The sequence below is a fragment of the Lupinus angustifolius genome, chromosome LG05 (genome assembly GCF_001865875.1).
Source record: "Lupinus angustifolius cultivar Tanjil chromosome LG05, LupAngTanjil_v1.0, whole genome shotgun sequence".
Taxonomy (NCBI): Eukaryota; Viridiplantae; Streptophyta; class Magnoliopsida; order Fabales; family Fabaceae; genus Lupinus; species Lupinus angustifolius.
Genome location: NC_032013.1, coordinates 1,319,411 through 1,342,623, shown reverse-complemented (window position 1 = coordinate 1,342,623; position 23,213 = coordinate 1,319,411). Strand labels below are relative to the sequence as shown.

The 23,213-nt window shown below is 32.6% G+C and overlaps 4 protein-coding genes across 5 annotated transcripts; 2 read left to right on the top strand and 2 right to left on the bottom strand.

The window, feature by feature from the left end:
* On the bottom strand, positions 1 to 2,335 carry LOC109347361. The gene is made up of 2 exons (XM_019587154.1): positions 2,248 to 2,335; positions 1 to 899 (listed from the first exon to the last, which is right to left on the bottom strand). Exon 2 carries the CDS (start codon positions 810 to 812, stop codon positions 6 to 8), a length of 807 nt encoding a protein of 268 aa, XP_019442699.1. The 5' UTR covers positions 813 to 899; positions 2,248 to 2,335; the 3' UTR covers positions 1 to 5.
* Positions 4,647 to 8,626, top strand: LOC109347360 (chorismate mutase 1, chloroplastic-like). The gene is made up of 6 exons (XM_019587153.1): positions 4,647 to 4,902; positions 6,474 to 6,699; positions 6,825 to 6,911; positions 7,208 to 7,351; positions 7,805 to 7,897; positions 8,209 to 8,626. Exons 1-6 carry the CDS (start codon positions 4,724 to 4,726, stop codon positions 8,443 to 8,445), a joined length of 966 nt encoding a protein of 321 aa, XP_019442698.1. The 5' UTR covers positions 4,647 to 4,723; the 3' UTR covers positions 8,446 to 8,626.
* LOC109347359 lies at positions 11,648 to 13,264 on the bottom strand. Its single transcript, XM_019587152.1, has 2 exons — positions 12,615 to 13,264; positions 11,648 to 12,169 (listed from the first exon to the last, which is right to left on the bottom strand). The coding sequence occupies exons 1-2, from the start codon at positions 13,146 to 13,148 to the stop codon at positions 11,726 to 11,728; spliced, it is 978 nt and encodes a 325-aa protein (XP_019442697.1). The 5' UTR covers positions 13,149 to 13,264; the 3' UTR covers positions 11,648 to 11,725.
* On the top strand, positions 16,574 to 21,985 carry LOC109347355 (probable serine/threonine-protein kinase At1g54610). 2 transcript variants are annotated; one of them, XM_019587148.1, is made up of 9 exons: positions 16,574 to 17,295; positions 17,574 to 17,858; positions 18,075 to 18,392; positions 18,786 to 19,013; positions 19,230 to 19,327; positions 19,891 to 20,002; positions 20,090 to 20,542; positions 20,756 to 20,825; positions 21,692 to 21,985. In XM_019587148.1, the coding sequence occupies exons 1-9, from the start codon at positions 16,960 to 16,962 to the stop codon at positions 21,697 to 21,699; spliced, it is 1,908 nt and encodes a 635-aa protein (XP_019442693.1). In that variant the 5' UTR covers positions 16,574 to 16,959; the 3' UTR covers positions 21,700 to 21,985. The 2 variants fall into 2 exon arrangements, with proteins under 2 accessions (XP_019442693.1, XP_019442692.1); XM_019587147.1 differs by having other exon boundaries at positions 20,081 to 20,542.

Sequence of the window (23,213 nt, the reverse complement as noted above, 5' to 3'; positions counted from 1 at the left end):
CAATCTCAAGTGATGATCTCCCTAACAAGCCAATCCAAAGTAGGATATGAGAAGTACAAGATGATAAACGACGGGAGAGCAAACAGAATTGTAATAAGTATGTACAGAGCCAAAATGGCTGCACTGGCTGGTATTGCATATAAGACAATCAAAAGAAATATAATGACCAATGGGAACTTAGCTGTCAATTCGACTAAGAAAACCAGCAACTTCCGAAGAGAAGAATGGACTATTTCCCTACTGAGGTAGTTACCAGTATTGCCATGACCAGGATACTCGATGGAACCTGATGCCTCTTGATGGCGAACTTGTCCCTGCTGAAGGTTGGCATGGCTTACGTGGCTTCCTGTGGTTAAATTGTCTCTTGTTGGCCATTGTTGTTGATGATCCCCAAAGGAAGTGGAATGTGATTTCACTCTATCACCATTCATGCTCTCAACCATCCAAAGAAGGAAGTAGTTCTTGCGAGGGAATTTAAGGTTTCCTCGATAAACTAAACGGAAAGATAGAAGGTTGCACCAGGGGCAGGAGATAAAAAGAGGAAGTTGAACTGGCAATGTTGGAAATTTCACGACAGCCCAATGGAGACCAAGGATACAATTTTTACAAAGTGTGTGGCCACACCATAAAACATACGGTACATTTTCAACAATGTTGAAAGATTCCCAGCATACTGGGCACTCCAGCCCTTCCTCTCTGCCAACGATAGAAGTCTCATCATCAGAACATTCTGAAGCAGAATGAGCTGGCTTCGACGAGTCATTTCTCAGTCCCACGCTTCCAGCAATGCAATTTGATGCAAAGTTCCACATCCTGGGTCACAATAGGTTAAATAACCATGCAAAATGCATCATTTGAACCTCATTGTGATTACTAGCGACTGAACCAAGGCATGGAATCTGAAACATACCAATAGGAAAAGTCACAGAGCCGTAGAAAGGCTAAACCTTGAGAAAAATATACAACTATATTGACTATAATAGAAAAATCAGAATGCCAAAGTCTCACTCATGCACAGAGCTCTCAAATAAATGAACAGTTACTATAATCCGTCAGAACAGTATCTTGTTCGTATATATTTGTATGTTGAATCATGGGGGAATCAAGCATAATGACCTATGAACTCAAACGTGACAGCTATGCGCTTAAAAATTCGACCAGGTTTAAAGTAAGCTTTCAGTATTTACTATTTTAATCAAAAACTGCTTCTAACCCATTACCCCAACCCTACATAAATACGGTAGCAAACATTAAGCCAGAGGAAATTCATACTCATATCAGAATATCTTGTATGCATGCTTTATTCCATTTTTATCATTTATACAAGACAATCTTTTTTGGGTCTGTAAACTAGCAAACAAAATCTCATAGCAATGAAGCAGAATTTTTGTTTTGTAAAATTTGCCTTCTAGTGCTGAAAGAAATTTTCCAACCACTATTTAGTCAATAAATAATGGTAGATAGCAAGAACAATAAAGCCACCATGGGAGGATGTATTCACCATTCAAATCTAGATGCATTACTACCTAGAATGACGATATAGGACGAGGCCAATTGGAAAATCTTACCGATAATTTATTTAGGCTTATGATAATAGTTTATAGTAATAAGCTTATCAAAATAAGCTTATGAAAAAAGCTCAAGACTACCAATAAGCTCTGTTTAGCTTATTTAATAAGCTTGTCAAAGATGCTTATGAGTAATGAAAATAAGTTCCTTTTAGCTTATTTCAAAAAACGATTATTGCATATGCACTTAAGTGGCTAACAATTAGAGAAATGAATAACATATTTGAGTAGCTACCACTCTTAATATGAGAATTGAACTAACTTAACTTCAAAACATAGCTAGAAAGCGAACCCTAGCATCACATATCACAACTTCGAAATTCATAGCATGAAGAAATCAATCAAATCAAAGCACACCCATTATATATATATATGTGTGTGTGTACACAAAGCAAAAGTTATGTCTAAACCAACTAACCCTATATTGATATCAGATAAGAAATGTGCTCAAAATGCAAAATTCATATGACAATCACACAAAAATTTCTTCTTGAGAGTTCGTAAAAAAAGTACCCAATTTCATAACATGCTCCCAAATTCAAAAGGGTTGTTCAAAGTTAGGTTCTTTTAAACAAACAAAAATACCCCATCAACTATAAACGAAAAGCAATTGGAAATGGTAACCTCAAAAAGAGAGAGAAGAAAGAAATGAGAATGAATTTGAAGAAGAGGATGATACCGATTAAGCGGAGAATGGGGAAATGATAGAGACGATGCTTCAATTCGATAGCAGTATTCAACAACCCGCAAACCAAAATTAGTCTTTGACCTTTGTTGCCAGACTTTCTTAGGTTAGACTCAAGGTTAGGTACAAATTCAGATTAAATCTAACCCATCGACCTACTTAATTATTATATAATAATGTTAAAATTATATTATTTTAATATAAGTAATATTATTATTATATACTAGTGTGTATAGACATTTTCTTGCCAGTATTGCATGCTATTACGTATTTACTTTTTATATATTTCATTTTTTATAATTAAAATATATTTGGTGTGTTTTATATTATATATTTTTTGTTTATTATAATGTTTAGTTTAAGGTGAGAGATGTTGTTAATTAATGTGTTGGTGGTGGTTAATTAGGATTATATGATTTTTTTGTAAAAATTAAATAATATGAAGGACAAAATAGGAAGTGAAAAAATGGTGGAAGTTACACTATATTTTACCTTTATATATAGTATAGATATAAATATATATAATATTAATATAAAAGTGTATATAAAAATATAATTTAATTATTATAATTAGATGCGTCTAACTAAAAGTAGGCATACAACCTCATTACAATATAAATATGATAGCTTATTTCATGACTATACAGTATAATAAGTATTTAAATAGGGTAACAGATCATGTTATTGAACAGGTTAGGCCTAAGCTTTGAAAAACATTAAATAGGCTAACAAGTCAGACTCAGACTCTCCTAAGGTTGAATATATTTAAGGCAAAGTCTAACCTCTTTTTCCACCCTTAGTTATTATGAGTTAGAAAAACTACATATTATCTATCATTTATATTTAAATTATTGACTTCTCACATGAATAAATGAATGAATAGTGTAAGATATTTCAACAGTATATAAATATTTATATTGAAATTGTATAAATGTTATATTCCTTTTCTTTATCGTGCAAACAGTCTAAAGTCCAGTAAAAACTATACCTCAAATATTTGTTTCATGGTTTTGTAATTGAAAACAATTTTTTGTTAGAAGTTGAATATATATTCATATATTATTTATTATTTAAGAGTAAGTAAAAAAGTAATACATGAATGTTTGATGATGGTATAAAAATGTGTGTGTATTATTATTGCCTAAACTATTTTCTAAAAAAATAATGTCCAACTCTTTTTATTGTTTTATAATTAATGAGGCTAATATCGCAGAATGAGTATTTTAAATTGCGGCTACAGTTATAGTATTACAATTGTAGTCATTTGCGGTCGTCGTGATGCGAATTGTGACCGTTGCGGTGTGAATTATTTTGTGAGTAAAAATATATTTTTCACATCGATGCGGTCTGACACGGCTCGATAGGGTTGCGTTACGGCCTGATGCGATCAAAAGTGGTCTGATGTGGTTGGGATGCAGCCTGTTGTGGTTGCATCACTGTGATTCAATATCACACCACAATTGCGATGTGATGTGGTTGCAGCAGTCACTGCTTACACAATATTGTAGCTGCATCACGTGATGCGGTCCACAATTAAATACCCTGGGCAGGAACAATAGGATGAAAAGCATCGCTTATAAATTTTTTTTTCTTTAAGTGGGATGTGAGTTGAGTTTTGTATAATAATAAAAAACAATTGAAAAGTTTATGAATCATCTTACATGAAATGGAGATCATCTATCTCATTTTAGGTGTCTCAATCTAATTAAAGATTGTCATGTAATTAAAAAGAATAATCATAAAAATATAAAATAACTTTTGTATGGTATTTGTTAGAATGTGATTGGTTTGGGACATATAGACAAAAACTTTTTGGGACAAATAATCTTTGTTCATCTTAAATAAGTGTAGAAATAAATAAGGTGAGAGAATGGTGATTATATATAATTATACGCTTTTGTGTAAAAATAAATAAGTGTTAAAGAACAAAATAAAAAAACAAAAATTATATCATAGTGATACTTACAACATATTTTCATTTATATATAGTATAAAATTGATGCACATAATACCACTCCCAAAAGTGCTATTAGACTAAGGTCTTTTAATTTAAATCTTATGGTACAAGATAATCAGATGACTTATAATTAATAGCAACCTACATAATGGGAGCACATATTTTGTCATACATTTTATATTATTTTATGTGTTATGAATTATGATTGATTGAACAAAATATATTAAAGTTAAAAATGTAATAATAATATATTTTTCTAACTAATTCATGACACATAAAATAACACATTATCGTGAGACAAAAAATGACATAGTATTCGAAATTGGTTGGTGGACATGCCAACTCTCAACATCAAATAACAATTCACTTCTCTTCCTTTCTTCTCATTCACACCCACCACCACCACCATTTTCACCAACCCCTCTCATCTTAAACCCTCATTTTCTCTCTCTTTCTCATTTCCATTCTCTCTTTCTCAATTCCATTCTCTCATTTTCTCTCTCTTTCTCTCTAATGGAGGCTAAACTTATAAGACTTACTTTCTCTGCACCAAAACCTTCTCTTTTACCTCATTCTGCAACACCCACTTCTGTTTTTCATCATACCAAACGCATAACCTTCTTTCCCTCCCCCATTTCAGAATTTCCCAAAAGATGCAAACTTTCTCTTCAGGCACATGCAGCTTCTACCGGGTCAGTACTAATTCTAATCACTCATGCTTTCAATGATAAATTTCTATTTTTGGGTTATATGCTATGAATAAGAGATTACATTTTTATTTGATTCTGAATTTATGATTGTGTCTCCAATTATAGGGTTTAGTAATTCCTAACAAATCTTGTATTGCCACAATTAGGGAAAAAAATCTATTGTCCCATTTGCCACTACATGCAATACCTAGTTTTTTTAGAAAGCTTTTTCAAAAAGAGAAGAGTTTCTAATAATTCATTTAATCACTACAATTAATAATTATAATTTAATTAATAAAAAAACTACCTATTTAATTACTCAAATTAATAACTGTGGTTCAATTAATAAAATAAAAAAGAGCATAATATTTATGCACTGTCGATCTAAAGATTTATTTATACACAATCAATATATCATCTATCATTCATTTGCATTACTTTTTTGTTTGTTTGTGAAGAGACGATAATGATCAAATATGAATTGTGGATGATGCAACAACAACCGTGTACAGAACTCTTACATTGTCCCGGCATGCATTTTTTATCCTCATAAAAAACTAAACAAGTAGTACATTTCAGCAAACTTTCACAGCTAGTTGCTAAAAGCTCAGGCTAGAAGCTAGTTCTTAAAGTTTTCAAGGGAAATGGTTGGATTAACAACGAGGATTTTGATCGCATTAGAATTGTACAGTTCAGACCTAATTCAATCCGAAAAGCTAGCTCATATGGTGTGAGGTGTCCAAGTCTCAAATATACCAATCCAATATGGGACTATCTTAACAAATTAAGCTAGTTTAACATAATTAATTGGAAATAAGTAACAATTTTGTTTCTTTTTTGGTCTTGCTGGGTATCCTCTCAAGTCTCAACTGTTGTGTGAAACACTAATCTCCCGGAGTAGAGTCCAGTGCATAAGAGGGGACTACTACCGAGAGTGTTTTTTACATACACATGAATAAAGGATCAAACCCAAACCTCATGCTTAAGTGTCGCAACATCCTTTTCACTTGGACCAACACACATCGGTATGAACAATTTTTTTTGAAATTGCAGAAGTGTTGCAATTTACAAAAAAATGCAGACAATTGCGAGAGTATCAGCCAATGTGGGCACAATTGCAATTGTGATGTGGCTGCAGAGTGCAAAACCTTGATGATTGTTTTTCTTATTTTATTTAAACACAATAGTGATCAAAGACTTAGAGGGTGAGTCTTAGCGCAACAACAAGGTTGATGCTTAGTGACCAATTAGGTGAGAGTCTTGTGTACTGGGTCTCCCTATAAATAGTGATCAACATTTTTTGCTTCTTTCGCAATGCAGGTAGCTATAGTGCTTAAGATATAATTCAGAGACAAAGACCCGAGTATCCACAAGACTTCATCCATAGTAGTTAGTTTTTAACTGTGCCATTCGATTTTCAGACTCTTACATCTACAGTTTCCTTTTCTTGTGTTGCGTGTTTTCATCCTTAAAATCTGCAATTGCATAATGGCTGTTTATATGATGGACACTGTAATTTTTTCTTTCCAAATTGGTCAATCAAATGTTAAAATTACCTTTTTTCTTCTGTGTAGATCCTTGCCAACAAAGAGAAGGGTTGATGAGAGTGAAAATCTGACCCTTGATCATATAAGACATTCTTTAATTCGTCTAGAGGATAGCATAATCTTTAGCCTCTTGGAGCGAGCACAATACTGTTACAATGAAGATACATATGATCCCGATGCCTTCTCAATGGATGGATTTCACGGCTCGTTGGTAGAATATATACTCAAGGAAACTGAGACTCTTCATGCCAAGGTATGGACTTAAGAATGAAAGGCTATAATGAATGAAATTTCTCAATAAAAAAATGGTAAAGTGAAAGTACAAGGTCCTTAAATATAAATTTTAATTTTCCTGACCGAGTTTCCGTTACATTGAAGATGGGTAGATACAAGAGCCCTGATGAGCATCCATTCTTTCCTGATGGTTTACCTGAACCTTTGTTACCGCCATTGCAATACCCGAAGGTAATAAACTTATTGTATTTTGATCCTTTAAAGTGAGGACTGCACTTTAGAGAGTAAAGAGAAAAGAGTAACCATTGATGAGAAAATCAAGGGAGTGGATTCACTCATATCCATGAGTTGTTATCAAGATGCTTCTATTATTCTTCTGTTATGAGCTATGTCTATGTTAAATGTTTAATGTTGTCTCGCTAGACCTTTTTTGTGTGGATTACATCTTCATTGTTCTTCTATGTAATGTGTGAATCGATATTGTGATAATTGCTTCTGCACTGAATTTCTGTGTCATATGTGAATAGGTATTGCACCCTATTGCCGAATCGATCAACATAAATGACAAAGTGTGGAATGTATACTTTAGAGTTCTTATCCCACAATTAGTCAAGGAAGGAGATGATGGTAACTGTGGGTCCACCGCTGTTTGTGATACAATGTGCTTGCAGGTACACGTTACTAATTACCTTTTAATTAATTCAATTATCAGTTAAAATAATGCCGAGGGGGATACTACCTTATTTCAATTTTCAAATCTACTCTGTATTATGGGGTCTCTAAGCATATGGTATTATCATCCGTATCATTCTCTAAAGCGGTGACTTAACCTATCAAAGTCATCGGAGAAGATCTGCCGGCTGAGATTCAAAACAGAATTAAAACACAATTCGAAATGTAAGCTGTTCAGGTTCCATCTAACAGTGTCGATTTGTCAAAGTCACCTAAGTTACACTTCTTCATAGTCACTGAATATTTTCCCCTGTGGCTAACCCCGGTTTCATGCGTTTTCCAAGCCCTCTTTGGTACTATTTTGACAAGTTTCTGCTCCCTCTAAGTTTAGATTGTAATTACAAATTGTGGTTCTTATATTGCTGGAAACTTGTGATTTCTTGTGACTGCAGGCACTCTCAAAGAGAATCCATTATGGAAAATTTGTAGCTGAGACAAAATTTCGAGCTGCTCCAGATGCATATAAAGCTGCCATTATAGCACAGGTACCAATACTTGTCAGATGGCAATTCATGGATGCAATTGTTAGCATTTTTATACTTTCTAAGGAAGTTCAGTCTTATCAATGGTAAACATGCTTCAAATTGCAAAGATATTAATCGAAGTTGTGCAATTACTGTGTGATATTGTTTTCGGTCACATATAAACTATATGGTTACTTGTAAATGGTACTGATTTTGATGGACACGCTTACAAATTCAAGGAGATCGTAATGCAAACCGACACTTTCCGGTTTCATTTTTCTGCAAGACGAATTTTTCAGAGTCAACTTTGATTTGTGGAGTTGATTTTGCAGGATAAGGAAAAGTTGATGGATATGCTAACATATCCTGAGGTTGAAGAGGCAATTAAAAGGAGGGTAGAGATGAAGGCCAAGACTTATGGACAGGAAGTGGTTATAAATATGAAGGAACATAGAACTGAGCCAGTATACAAAATAAATCCAAGCTTGGTTGCTGATCTATACAGTGATTGGATCATGCCATTGACAAAGGAAGTTCAAGTTGCATATTTATTAAGGAAGCTGGACTGAACATAATAGTACCTTTGAATTACATTGTTTATAGAGTATTGATGCTTTCAAAGTAATGATACTTGTTATGTAATAATGTATGTCTCTGATAGTAGACATTGGGTAAAATTAAAATTTCTTTGGACTTTGATGTATTGTTTTGTGCCATTTAATTGGAATTTCATTATTATCTATGGGTTTTTACTAAGGCCAAACAAGTTAAGAAATAATGAAATGGTATGTTTTTACAAATTAAATATATCACTTTGCAATATACTAGAGATTATTTCTCAATAAAAGTTTACATCTTTTTTATTCAGACAATGGTTAGATACATATAGTCTCAACGCAATGATAAGTGATTGACATAAAAATGATAAAAAAAGTGTATCCTTCAATAAGTAATTGACATAAAATAGGTGTGATTTACATGTGAAAAAAATGTGAACAAATTTTTATATAGAGAACAAACTTTAATAGTATCCAATGATAAAAATAGAACTATAAGTTTACATGGAATGATTCACAAGATATTCTCCAAATAAAATAATAATTGAAGTGTGCCATAAGTAATCTATCCTTGCCAAAATTATTAATCCTTTATTTTATCCTTCATAAATTTATATTTTCATCATACGTCATACTCTTATTATATCTCTAAAATTAAATCTATAATAATAATATTAATATTTTTTTATTTAAAAAAATTAGTTAAGAACAAACTTCTATTTAATTCTTATTATAACAGTGATTAATTAATTTACCCTGCTATGTCATTATCCCTTAATATAAATAAAAGGTATTTATAATAGATTTATACACAGAATGAAAAATGATGAAAAAGCCTATCCTTTAATAAGTAATTAGCACAACATACGTGTATTTTACATGTGAAAAACACATTGAGCAATTTTATATGGACAGCAAATTATCTTAGTATCCAATGATAAAAATAGAATTGTATCTTACATGCAAAGATTCACAAGATGTTTTCCAAATGAAATAATAATTAAAGTGTATCATAAGTAATTTATCCAGAAATAGGCCTCATCAATTATCTCAATGACTAATTATATATCAACATCAAGTAGTTCATCCAGAGGCAGAGGTAGTTGAACACCATGATGAATTATGTCCTACTCCTCTAGCTACCTTTACCAAGCAAATAATGACTTGCCTATTGCTCTTATGTAACCTATCACATTCAATTATTACTTGAGTATGGAAGAATGGAGAATTACAAATAAGAGACTAGGTCTTGAAATAAAACTTTAAGACAACAGTTTCATGAGCATTTTCTACTTATAAATTTTTTCACTTCTCCTCTCATATCGAATGTGAGACTTTACAGTTAAATAAAGTCAATATTATCTACTCAAAATCCCATCATATTAATAATTTTCTTAGTTATTATAATTTATTTCCGTCCTATTTTACCTTCATAATATGTATCGAAAAGCAAATAATAGATGTTCTGATTTCTTGATCAATTAAGGCCATTTAGGTTACTTTGTTTCTATATATGTTAGATTAGACTTGTGTAAGCTTCATCTTACATAACAAACCAATTTGATACTCTAGTTAATTCCTAATCATAGTGATGTAAACCCTCTTAAGGCCGCCCAATCAAAGGGTAAGAGAAGTCATGATGGTCCTATAACTAGGACCAAAGCCAAATCAGGACCATCAAATGTCACAAATGACTCAATTGGCCCTGGAGATCACATGGAGGAAGGACATTTATGTCCTTAGGTTGCATCTTTAAACTTAGGTTTATTTCTTTGCATTGTTATAAATAAATGAGAATTACTCTCGTATAGTCTTCAGATTTATATTTATTTTCATTCAAATATTTTAGTTTGCAATTTAATGTAATTTGGGATGGGAAAATTATTTGTACATTGGCCCATTAGTGGCTAAGTAGTATATCTTAGGCTAAGCACGACTACACTATGTGTTAGCCAAGTGGCATGATCAAATGAGACAAATGTGAGGATAACACGACTACAATGATGGAGATGCGAGGCTTAGAGATAGAGGAGGAGATTTAGTGAAATACCTTTGGTTAAATCAACTTGGATTTATTTCAAATCAAAATCAAGTGAACAACAAGTTGGTGGGTGGCTAGGAGTGAAGATAAGGAGAAGGCATGAGAATAGCACACAAATGAAGAAGAAGATAATGCGAAAGATATAATTTCCAACTAACATATTTTGACCACCATGACTCAAGGGATTGAAGATAATGTTGGAGATAAAATAACTTATTCATTCAAATGCAAGATTTTAAGGCCAAGTTCGTGTCACCCCAAGGCCAACCTAAGAATCGGCCAAACATGAACCAGTTCTCCTCAACCCATTCAGCTCCAACCTTCCATGGAACCAAGGATCAAGCCATGACTCATTATGGTCCAAACCATGGGGATTTTCAAATCAAAGGAGTGGTCAAGGCAACAACAACTCAACCAACAAAGATCTCAACTGACTTACATTAGTTAGAATTTTATCTACATGATTAATTAGGAATTTTATTTTCAAAGATAATTAGTTATAGGACTTAGTCTTATCTTTATTTAATTCAGTCAAGGTATATTGCCCAGTTATATTTTGATTGATCATTAATAAAAGAAATTTATTTTGAATTAAAATTTGTGTGTTTTAGTTGAGAAAGTTCTCCTAAAAACCCTAGGTTGGTCGTGGCCACCATTAGTGTTCTTATCAAGCATCCTTGCTTGTGGCAGACTACCCAAACTTATCAAGCATCCTTTGCTTGTGGCGTTTCCCCCTTCAACCTTTTCCACCTTCACAAGTGCCTCACGCACAACATAAAATTCCTTCACATAATTTCCAACTTAAAACCGTGGTCATCATCTTCCCTAACCCATACAGCCAAGATCAACCTTAGCCTAACAAATTCCCCACAAACACACCTACCCTATACCTTAATCACTCAAATGAGATCACATTTAAACCTAGCCAAATTAAACACTCCAAACTGAGCCAAAACAACCCTAAATTCCCAAGATTTCACCAAAACCGAATTGGACTATAAAAAGCCTTAAACTTTCAAGCTAAAACAATCCTAAACAAGGACAGCCCCTAGAGGTTGTCATCACATAGCAATTGTTATGGATATTTATCAAGCTGATATTTTTCTAACAGAACTCAATATATGTTATAGACACTAACACATTCAGAGATGAAATACACAGCTAATTTCTAAGTGACCAGCAAGATTTTAACAGAGAAAATGGTCTAGAACAATCGAAGACAAATCACAATCATAACAAGAGCGTTTGAGTTTAACTCGAACCAGGGTCAAGTACAGGAAGCCTGCAATGCAAACTGATTGATTTATCACTCTGACGAGAACCAGGAATGAAGAACTGAAATATCACTGTCAAGCAACTTCCCTGTGGAGCAATCCCATAGAAAGCACAATCTGGTTTGGACAAATGACATTGGAGACTCTTGGAAAAGTGCTTCACACTCACTTGCACAGTCTGGCCATCCCCTCTCGAAATCGACCTTGAAGACCGTGATCGAGCACTGAGGTTTTGATCTTCAGCAGGCTCATTTGCTTGCTCTCCAATCACCAACAATTTCCGGAACTCGGCGCCTAGACTGATCAGTGTTGTTGAAACATCAACACGCAAATCACCATACTTACTTATGAAGACATTCAGCACATCACCCACATTCTTCATCCGATCCACAAAGTTTTGCAGTTGAATCAAATCTGGCACCTATGTGAGAAACAACATAAGAGACAAAAAATAAAATGTAAGATGAAAATCTGAAATTTTGCTAAATTGGTAAACATGACCAAGAGAAAATAATGAAAAATTCCAAGTTACATCCTCATCAGAAGAAGTCTCTTGTTTCAACTATACCTCCTCAGATAATGCTTGGTTTGTTTTATGTTTTAATTTTCAATCTTTTCTTATGATTACAAAAAAATGTGTATACTAATGGTGCAATTATGTACAGATTTGTACACGACAATGCATGGATATTACATTCAGACTCTGCCTTAAAACAATGTATGTGGCGCGATTGTGGCCGCTTTAGTCGTATTTTCATGCAACTATGATAACTAAAAAGTAATCATAACCGCAATTTAAAACAATTAACAAACTGAGTCAGTACACCAATTTTAACAAATTTGTAAAGCCAACTCAAAGTATTAACCTGAACAAGTGTTTGAGGCAGATCTTGTGCCATCTCAAGAGCACTCTGAAGCTCAACAACCTGAGCCCTAGACAACGGCTTCGAAATCGGAATATCCTGAATAACCGCCGATTTATAACCCCGAGTCTCAACCGTCAGAAACGGCATCGCAACCGTGCAATTCGGCGGCAACTTCTTAACCAGCTTAATCTGAAGCCGATTACTACAATCGGAATCCGGCGCCGCCACGTCAGCGCCATATTCAGAAGAAATGCTGACAGTGCTACGAAGAGCGCGAAGGAGAAGAGAAACGTCAATGGTGAAAGCGATACGATCGTCGTTTTGACTAGAGATGCGATAATCGTCGAAGAGTGCTTGGATGCGAAATTGAGCGATGGATTGAACGCCATCGCCGTTGAGAAGGTTGTGGAGGAAGATTGCGTTGTCGCGAGTGAGGTAGAGATGGCAGGTTTTTCCGATTTTGTCTAAAGCTGGGAGGAATCGCTTTTCCAAGAGGTTTACTCCGTTGTCAGTGAGAAAAGCTTTGAATTTCATAGTGATTGTGAATAATCGCTTAAATTTGATGATTGTGAATAATCGCTTAAATTTGATGATTGTGATTATGAGTGAGGAGGGTGCAGAGAAAGATAGAGATTAGAGAGGGAAACTCAAATTATTCTCCCTCCTTTTTTGCATTTTATATAATTTCATTTCATCAAAATTTGATGGTTTAAATTTTAGATTATGTTTAATTATAATTAAAATCTGAATAATGTAATATTTATTTAAAAGTTAATATCCATGAAACCTTTATTTGATAAAGTCATCATTTTTGAATCCTAGGAAACGTTTTTTTGTTTGTAATTTTGTAACTTTTTATCCATCTGTATGGAAAAAATTAACAATATAGATTTTAATTATTTTTAATAAAATAATATTAAAAAAATTAGATTCTTTTTACTTCTTATATTTCAGTATTAGAGAGGAGTTTGATCCTTATTATATGATCGTAAAAAATTTCCTTATTTGATAGAGTTAGTAAATATTAGCCTATCTTTGGTAGTGAAGAATTACAATGGAGACAAAATTGTGGAAAAAAATCGAAGATAAATTCTTTTGCCTCTTTGATTGTAGAGAAGGAAATGAGAAAATAAAGTGAGGTTTACCAAGTTTCTTTCAAACTTCGATGAGAAGGTAAAGGGGATTAAATTTTTGCATGAAATATTAAAAATGTTCCTTTCAAAAATTTTGTTCTATCTACTTTTTGGCTTTAAATACTATTAAAATATATAAGTTTATTTTAGATATAAAGAATATCAATTAAAAATGTTAGTTGAAATTATAATAATATATATAATAAAAATTTTAATTTAAAATCAAAATATTTATTTTTAATTAATAATAAAATAATATTTTCCTTTCTCTTTTCTATATTTTAAGATATTTTTATCATTTGAACCATAACATTATTTTTTTCTTGTCATTTTTTATCAAATCAAATAAAAGAGTAAGAGAAGAAAATATTTATTTTTCTCATTTCATTATTCTCTTGTATCAAATGTTACAAAAATCTACTTTATTTCTTTTTTTTTTCTCTTACCTTTTTCTTTCTCACATCTTTCTTTCTCCTTATTTATCTTGTGCAACCAAATAAAACATTAATATGAGTATATGTGCTCAAAACTTAATCATCATGCTCTCACCTCTTCTAGCTCATTCTAATAAAATATCGCACCAATCCCTTTATCGAGTGAAATAACATTTATCCTTTTGTTTAACTTGAGCTCCATTAATGGAGAGGCAAGTATCACATAATAATACACAAAAGTAACATGTAATAACATTTTTATCCCTTTATTTAACATGAAACCACATTTTTGTCATTGAAAACATGTGTAAAAACAATTATTTGTCTCTCCATTAATAGAGAGGATCCTTGTTCCTTTAGCTTGTGGTGTCATGTTTGAACAAAAATCATCTCTATTAATGGAGATATGAGTATTTGATTTTACTTATACTTTTAAGTTCTAATGATAAAAATATTATTTCATTATATTTAAAAGGATAAAAATGTCTTATCATATTATGTTTTTCTTTATTTTTTGTAGTAGTTATCCTTACTCGTACAATCTAATAGAACCTTTTTAGAGAGTTTTCATATTAAGACTGTAATTGTTACTACTATTAAAAGTTGACATTTGGGGCATTTTGCATGATTTGAAAATTGTTGGTCAACTTGGTGTGTTGCTTATCAAGCTTTGTCTCCTTCAGGATTATTGTCTTATATATCATTGTTGTTCTTTGGTGTTGGAAAAGGATATGAATGACTTCACTTACTTATATTGATTTGCACTCTAATACAAGACATGCAATCATTATAAATGATATGACATTGTCTTTTTAGTTTAGGATTTAATATGTATACATTAACATTGTAAGTCTTTTTAAAATGTCAGTAAATCATCCATAATTGATTTGTTAATCACCATTGACTCTTAAACAAAAATAATACAAATCAATGGTAGATTATATGCTGACAGTGTAAAAAACTTTACACTGTCAGTGCACAGATTTTAAACTCATTTAGAGTTTAAAATATGTGCACTGGTGGTGTAATTTTTTTACACTGTTAGCACATCATTCATCGTTGATTTGTATTACTTTTATTTGAGAATCAATGATAATTAATAAATCAATGATGGATAATTTGTTGACATTGTAAAAAACACTTACATTATCAGTATATACGTATTAAATCTATAATTTAATGAAATGTGAATAAAATTTAAATATTTCATAAACAATATTTATTTATAAAAAATATTAAATGATTCTTAAAGTACTTTTAAGAGTTTAATAATAATGAAGTGCTTCACTTTCATGTGTTGAAACATTATGATTATTTAAAATGAGAAGCTATCATTAATAAAGGTTGATTGGATTATTCAACTTCTATTGATAATACATTTATGTTTGTTTTAATGTATTTGAATGATTATTAATGAAACTTCTATTGATAATACATTTTCTTAATGAAACTGAAATATGATATCTCATATCTTGTTCAATATGTTGTTTCGCATAAATGAAAATATATCATGTCTAAGAATAAAACATTGTATGAGACATTAGCTGAGATATCATATCTCAGTATCTCACTTTTGTATATTGAGCTTATGATTTTTAATATTGTTACCTAGAACCCAAATACTTTATACCAAAAATTTTATATGTCTATATATCAATGCAATTGGATTTTGCCTAATAATAAATAACACTCGTCATTTAATTTCTCATTAATTGTTATACTAACACATTTAGACTTTTGACAAAACATCGTTAGATTGATATAAATATATAGAAAACGTTTGATATAGAAGATTTGAATTCTATTACATGAGAGAATGTCATCCAATCGAATGGGTTGGTCACAAACATTTACGAAAGTTAACTAAAATAGTAATATCAATTTGTTATCTCAAACCTTATCCACATGACTAAAAAGATGTTATCACAATTAAAAATATATAATTTCATTATTTTTGTTTTGTTTTTTTCTAGACATGTTACAACATGTCAAGTGTTGGTTCAAGTAATACATGCTTGATTTCCCTTAAGCAAAGTTTCGGGTTTGAGTCTTGTGGATATAAAAATGTCCGCTGAGAGAGTTAGCCCATTGTACATATGTGAATGTTCCGGCTCGGACAAGATTACCTCCAGGGCGAGGATACACGTGAGAAACAAAAAAAAAACATGTGTCAAATTCAAATGCTACATTACACATTCCAACTTGTGCATGAGATGAAGCTGTTAATCCAACCAGTTCCACCAAGTACAACCTAAGTACACATGAAAACAACAAAAACAAATCAATCATTACACAATTTCCAAATCAAATAGTTACATTACACCTCTTTCTATATTTTTCTGCAACACAACAAAAAAACATGAACCAATTTGGACCCACAATTCATTCTTCCTTCCATTTCGGGCTTGAACAAAATCCTCAACCTTCCAATCTCCGAGGATCTTGCATCCCAACTTTGGAAAAAAGATTGGAGAGAAAATAGGGGAGAAGAGAGAGAGAGAGAGAAAAAAACAGGTGTTGGTTATGTTTTTTTTACACAACAAAGTTTCATTTTTTATGATTTTCCAAATGCTTTTGTTTCTGGGTTGTGTTCATTTTCCTTTTCTTATTCTTCTTTTCTGAATTTTTTCCATTTTGGTTTCAGCAACCGCATTGGAGGGTGCTGAATGATGTAGGGGAAAACTGAAAATATTTTCATTTTCCCCTGCAATCATCATTCATTCATCCTTATTCAGCAGTTTCTATTTTGCATAAAAAAAACAAGTTTTAAGGATTGAAATGGGTTGCATTAACTCTAAGAATGCGGTTGCGAAAGTTTATTCGCCGCCCGTTGTTGCTGATCATCATAGTGTTGCTGGAACAATTGTAGAGAGTGGTCATCATCATCATGGTAATTCTGGTTCAAGGACTCATTCAGAGGAAAAGAAGTTGAAGAAGAATAACTCAAAGAAAAGTAATGGCTCTTTCAGTTTTAGGATTGGATTCTCACATCATAGGTATGTGGATGCAGAACAAAATGCTGCAGGGTGGCCATCATGGTTAACAGCTTCTGCAGCAGAAGCTATTCAAGGATGGATCCCTCTAAAAGCTGATTCTTTTCAAAAGTTGGAAAAGGTACTTTTCTAGGTATATAGACCTATTTCATTGCAGGATTCTAAGTAAGGTTGAAGAGAAATAAGATAGGTGAACCTGAATTGATCAAGCAACAAGCTTGTACATGATTGAGTTGAGCAAGCTAAAAGCTAAGATTAGTGTGATCAAATTCGTAGCCTGAAAGTATAATTTTTTACTCTACAATGATTAATTGTATGGTTTAAACTGTAAATGTTTTATGATCTTGTCAACATTTTTCAAATGAATATTTTTTATATTAAATTCTTCCATTTTTATAGATTGGACAAGGTACCTATAGCAGTGTGTTCCAAGCACGCGAAGTTGAAAGCGGGAGGATGTTTGCATTGAAGAAGGTGCGGTTCGACAATTTACAACCCGAGAGCATTAGGTTCATGGCAAGAGAAATAACAATTCTTCGAAGACTTGACCATCCAAACATCATGAAATTGGAGGGTATCATTACTTCCAGATTATCAAACAGCATATACCTCGTATTCGAATACATGGAGCATGACCTTGCCGGCCTAGTATCGCGCTCTGACATCACGTTCACTGACTCACAGGTATGTCTGCATCTCATTTCTGATAAATTTTTCTATATTGGATAAAATAGGGAAGAAATATCAACATTGTAAGTTATGAAAGTTGTGGAGAACTATTTCGGAAGTTACTATAAGTATCCTATGCATTTTCGAATGAAAGTTATGTAGTGTAGCTTCTGAAGTTAGTACACTATTACATGTTAGTGTTACATTTCTGTTTTCTGCTTTCCCCTACAGATAAAATGTTACATGAGGCAGTTATTAAGTGGAATTGAGCATTGTCACGTACGCGGTATTATGCATCGCGATATTAAAGTATCAAATATCTTAGTGAATAATGAAGGTGTTCTCAAGATAGGAGATTTCGGATTAGCTAATACGATTAGCCCAAATAACAAGCATCCTTTAACCAGTCGTGTAGTGACTCTATGGTATCGCCCTCCCGAGCTCTTGATGGGATCAACCAGTTATGGAGTATCGGTGGATCTGTGGAGCGTAGGCTGTGTATTCGCAGAACTTTATCTAGGAAAGCCTATCCTTAAGGGGAGAACTGAGGTAATCTTTCATCATAATGCACAAATGTCATCATTTATCATTTATTAATCAGAAAAACATTTTATTACAGTCTCACTGCGATTTTTATCGTTACATTTTTACTAGTGAAAGTTTCTCCATACGTTTCAGACTGCGAAGTCATTGGTTTGTAACATAATGAAACTATTGTGTATATAGTTCAAAGAAAAATTATGTGCTTGAATTGCCTTTAAAATTTTCAGCTGCATCTGAATTTACTAGATAAAAATACCATGCTGATGTTAATTATTAACTAAAAAAGCATGCATTGAAGTCAAGATAAAGTAAGCACTATAAATTTTGTTCATTCGTTACCCGAATTCTCAAATTTACTTTTGCGCCGTAATGTGATGTATATTCTTCTTGACCCTACAGGTTGAACAACTGCACAAAATTTTTAAGCTTTGTGGTACTCCATCTGATGAGTACTGGAAAAAATTTAAGCTTCCTCATGCAACAATGTTTAAACCTCAGACTACTTATGAAAGCTCTATCCGGGAAAGGTGCGAAGAGTTTCCCGAAACAGCTGTAAGCTTGCTTGAGACTTTTCTGTCCATCGATCCCTACAAGCGTGGAACTGCTTCCTCTGCTCTAATGTCTGAGGTAAATTCCATTGAGTTTTGTTCATTATATTTATTATTTATATTGTTTGTACTTCTTTTTCACAAGGATTCTGTCTTTATGGTTATACTATGTTAAAGAATGAGTTTTAACTGTTATTCTATAGAAGTTAAGCTATTATGATGTTTGCACTGTGTTATTCGATTGCGTATAACTAAGTTTGTTTTCTGATTTTTTCAATGGCATACACTTTTGTAGTATTTCAACTCCATGCCATATGCATGTAGTCCATCAAACCTGCCAAAGTACTCACCTAGTAAAGAAATGGATGCTAAAAATCGGGGAGATGAATCCAGGTAAACTTTTGTGGTCTCTTATATTCGGAAAAACTTGTCATGGGGATAGCTATTTATATACTTCAATTTCTCTCCAGCTTTGAGTCCTATCACTGAATCCTGCTCTTTGATATTATATGTCGTGCTTATGGAACTAAACTTATTCCGGGCCTTAACATGACAGCAGAATTCGAGTGTAAATTTTGATCTTTGCATAGCTTATCATTGCGTATAATTTTATATCCTCTTTATGGTTTTGAATGTCCATTTAAACCATAAATCAAGTCCAGATTTGGTTATCTCAACCAAGCAAGTTATTTAGGTAGTGTATGGTGCACATAGGAGGACAGAACAACACGGAATATGATGTTCTATTCTGTTTTCTTTGTTTCGACCTCTTTCCTAGGAACCGAAATGTTCTAATTTTCAGTCTCTGTAGAATACGCCAAATACATTTAGTCCGATTTTGACATGTATGCCGAAAACTACCTTAAAATGGATAATCTAACTGATTATAGCTTCCAATAAAACTGAGAACTTTGTTTTCTAATTTCTTTGACTGAAGTCTAGATCTGTGCCTACAGGAAAAAGACTGGAGGTAAAACGCGAGAGATTGTAACGTCAAGAAGGCAGCAAAGACGAAGCAATAAATCTTTCCAAGAACCGAAGGATTTCAATATAACAGCTTCAAAAGAGGTACTCTTTTTTTCATTCCAATGCAACATCATGTGAAGATTTCTAGTTTTATTCACTTATGTTTCCTTCTTTGTGAAGGACATGCAGAACATTTCTCTAAATGCTAGTACAGATAAGGATGACGGTAAAGGACATCTTACGAGGGGAAAAGGAGGGAATATGCACAAAGAGCATTCAATGTACACCGTGTCAGAGGCTTCCCGGAATATGAACGTTGCTGCTAATAGCAAGGGCCATAGTGTACATTCAGGAAGCGTGCATGCTCCAGGATCTAGCGGTTTTACATGGGCGAAAAGGAGAAAACCGGATGCATCATCTGCACTATCAGACGGGGAAAGAAGCAAAATTAGTGCACTGGATCCGAACTTTGCGAAAGGCACATATGACTTGACCAGGCAAGCGATTTTAGAACGAAAATATAACGACAATCATGCTCACCGAGATGCGACTTCAAGGCATGTACTACAAAAGCACCAGTCTCAACATGGTCAACCAAAAGTGCAAATGGATTTTGATCCTTCAGAACTGCTAAATCCACAGGTAAATGCTCTAGATCACACAAAACATCATTGTTAAGTTAGTAACTAAGACTTGATATGTATCAATGTGTATATGTATTATGTATATGCATACAATAATTTCCATAATGTTTTTCAATTTCACTAATAGCTTAAAATGATATTTTTATTAATATGTTCCAAAATAACTATGCATTCTAGTTACATATTGTTTTCCTTGCCAAATATTTTTCAGGTCTACAAAGAATATGGTGCAAATTGGAATGAAAATGGTCTGAGGCATGGTAAATCAAGATTAGGAAGAGGTTAGTGCAACAAAAACTTTCACCTGTTTTCTATTATACAATTAGGTTCATCCATCTATGTATCTATGTCGGATTACACCAAACACTTTTCTACATGTCCATTTATAATCGTTGGAAAGTAAATCCACATCACCTACCTAATTGTCTCGAGAATGGTTTAAATACCTGTTGGGCTACTCCTCTCATTGCCAATTGGTTTTGAGATGGAATCTTAACATTGTATTAGAGTCAGAGCCCAACTTCTTCCAGTTGTCATGGGTCAAAAGATGCCCTTTAGTTATGGGTTTACCATTAGTTTTGAGATGGAACCTTAACACTAATCCTATCATTCCTATGCAGACTAGTTTTCTCTCTATTTCTTATATTTTTATGTATACTATTGAATAGCTTAGTTAGTTCTACAATTTGGTTGGTTTTTGAAGTATGCAACGAGTGAAACTCATTTAGATCATATCAATAAGCTTATCAGATAAACTTATGAAATAAGCTAAAAGGAGCTTATACACAGGTTGTAAGTTCGCAAGCGATAAGCACTTAATTAAGTTGTTTACTCAAATGCTTGTTGAAAAAATACTGTTGTTTACTCAAACGTGTCTTGAAAAATACTGTCGTTTACTCAAACGCGCCTTGAAAAATGTTGTCGTTTACTCAAACGCGCCTTGAAAAATATTGTTGTTTACTTAAACACGCCTCGAAAAATGTTGTTTTTTGACTCAAATGCGCATTGAAACGTCTTGAAAAATGTTGTTGTTTACCAAAACTCGCCTCGATGTTTACTCAAATGCGCCTTAAAAGTTATCATTGTTCAATAGAATTACAAGTTAAACTCCTCATGCTTACTTAGAAATCATTTTTGTGGTTTGCAGACAAATGAATGATGAATATGGAAGTGTAGTAACCCTCACCTATGCAAGGGTACTTGACTTAACCATTCTGGCCATTGTTGGACACATTTAAAGACAACCTCTCTTGACATCTTTGGTGCCACTATTGTCCTTTTGATCACAACAATCTTAATTGTTTAAACCCTTCTATCATAAGGAGCTTTAACATTAAAATATAGGTTGGAACTTGGAACATGTATGAGGCCAAAATAGATGGTGTAAAATTAAAAAAATTGTTATATTTTTAAAGGAATTTCATTATCTTAGGATTTTCAAGTGTAAGCTATGTGGGTAAATGAAGTTCTATATTTCTGAATATCAAATAAATTTAAATGCATGTAGGTTCATGAGTTAAAATGCATATAAATTGTAAGACGTAGAGACTTAATGTCTTAAGGTTTTTGATCAAGAAATAGTATCAAACTCATTTATATGGTTCTCAGCTTAGTCTATTAATATGTTATTATTTTACTAACACAAACTATAAAAATAATTATGTATTTGTACTCAAATCATTAACAATTTAAGTAAAACCCAACTGAGTTTATACTTTATACTTTATACCCAACGTGGGCAAATAAGTTTATTTTGAAGTAATATATATTTATGAACACATTCTTTTTAAATAAATGCAACATTGCATTTGTTCTAGTGTGAGGTATGGGACTTGAGTCACATATTAGAAGTATAAGATTTTACACACTAAATTGTGTTACTCCATCTATAATTATTCATAAAAATATTTAATTTATTTAAAATTTAAGGAATTAAATTTTTTTGTTGGTATTTTTTATTTGTTCCTTGAACAAAATTGTATGTAATATTTTTAAATTCTTATAGTGGGCTTAACATTATTATCCCGGAGCTTATAACTGAGGGTCTTTTATTGATCAATGAAAGCAGTATCTTTATCTTTGATGCATTTTAGATTTTTCCCCCATTCATATAAAGCCTAATAACCTAATTTTAGAGTGAAAGTTTAAGTAAAATATTGGACATTTAACCCCTTAAACATGATTATACCATAACCATATTATTAGTTTCTATTTCTTGTGGAGATCAGAAACACTTTAGAATGTACAATTAGGGCCAACAATATATTATATCAACTTAGTATTCGTTCGAAACTTGATTCATTATATAGCTCAATAAAATAAACTTGGTTCATGAACAATAAAAGTCAAACTTCAGCTAAAAATTACGTTCATTAAATAAACGAGTCGAACTTGAGCCAAATACAATTCGACTCGTTAGATTCATGAGTTGTCTCAATCATATACGTGTATATATATTGTATTTATACATGTAAAAAGTATTTAATTTTATATATATATTAAATAAATAATTATAATTTGAGTTGATGAACTGAATCAATTGAGCTAATGAGTTAAACTAAACAACTCACAGACTCTTGATGAACCAAATAGTTGACGAGTCAAATCCAATAATTCATGAACTTCAACCAAACTAAATTCGAGCTAGAAACATAGTGTTTTTCGACCAC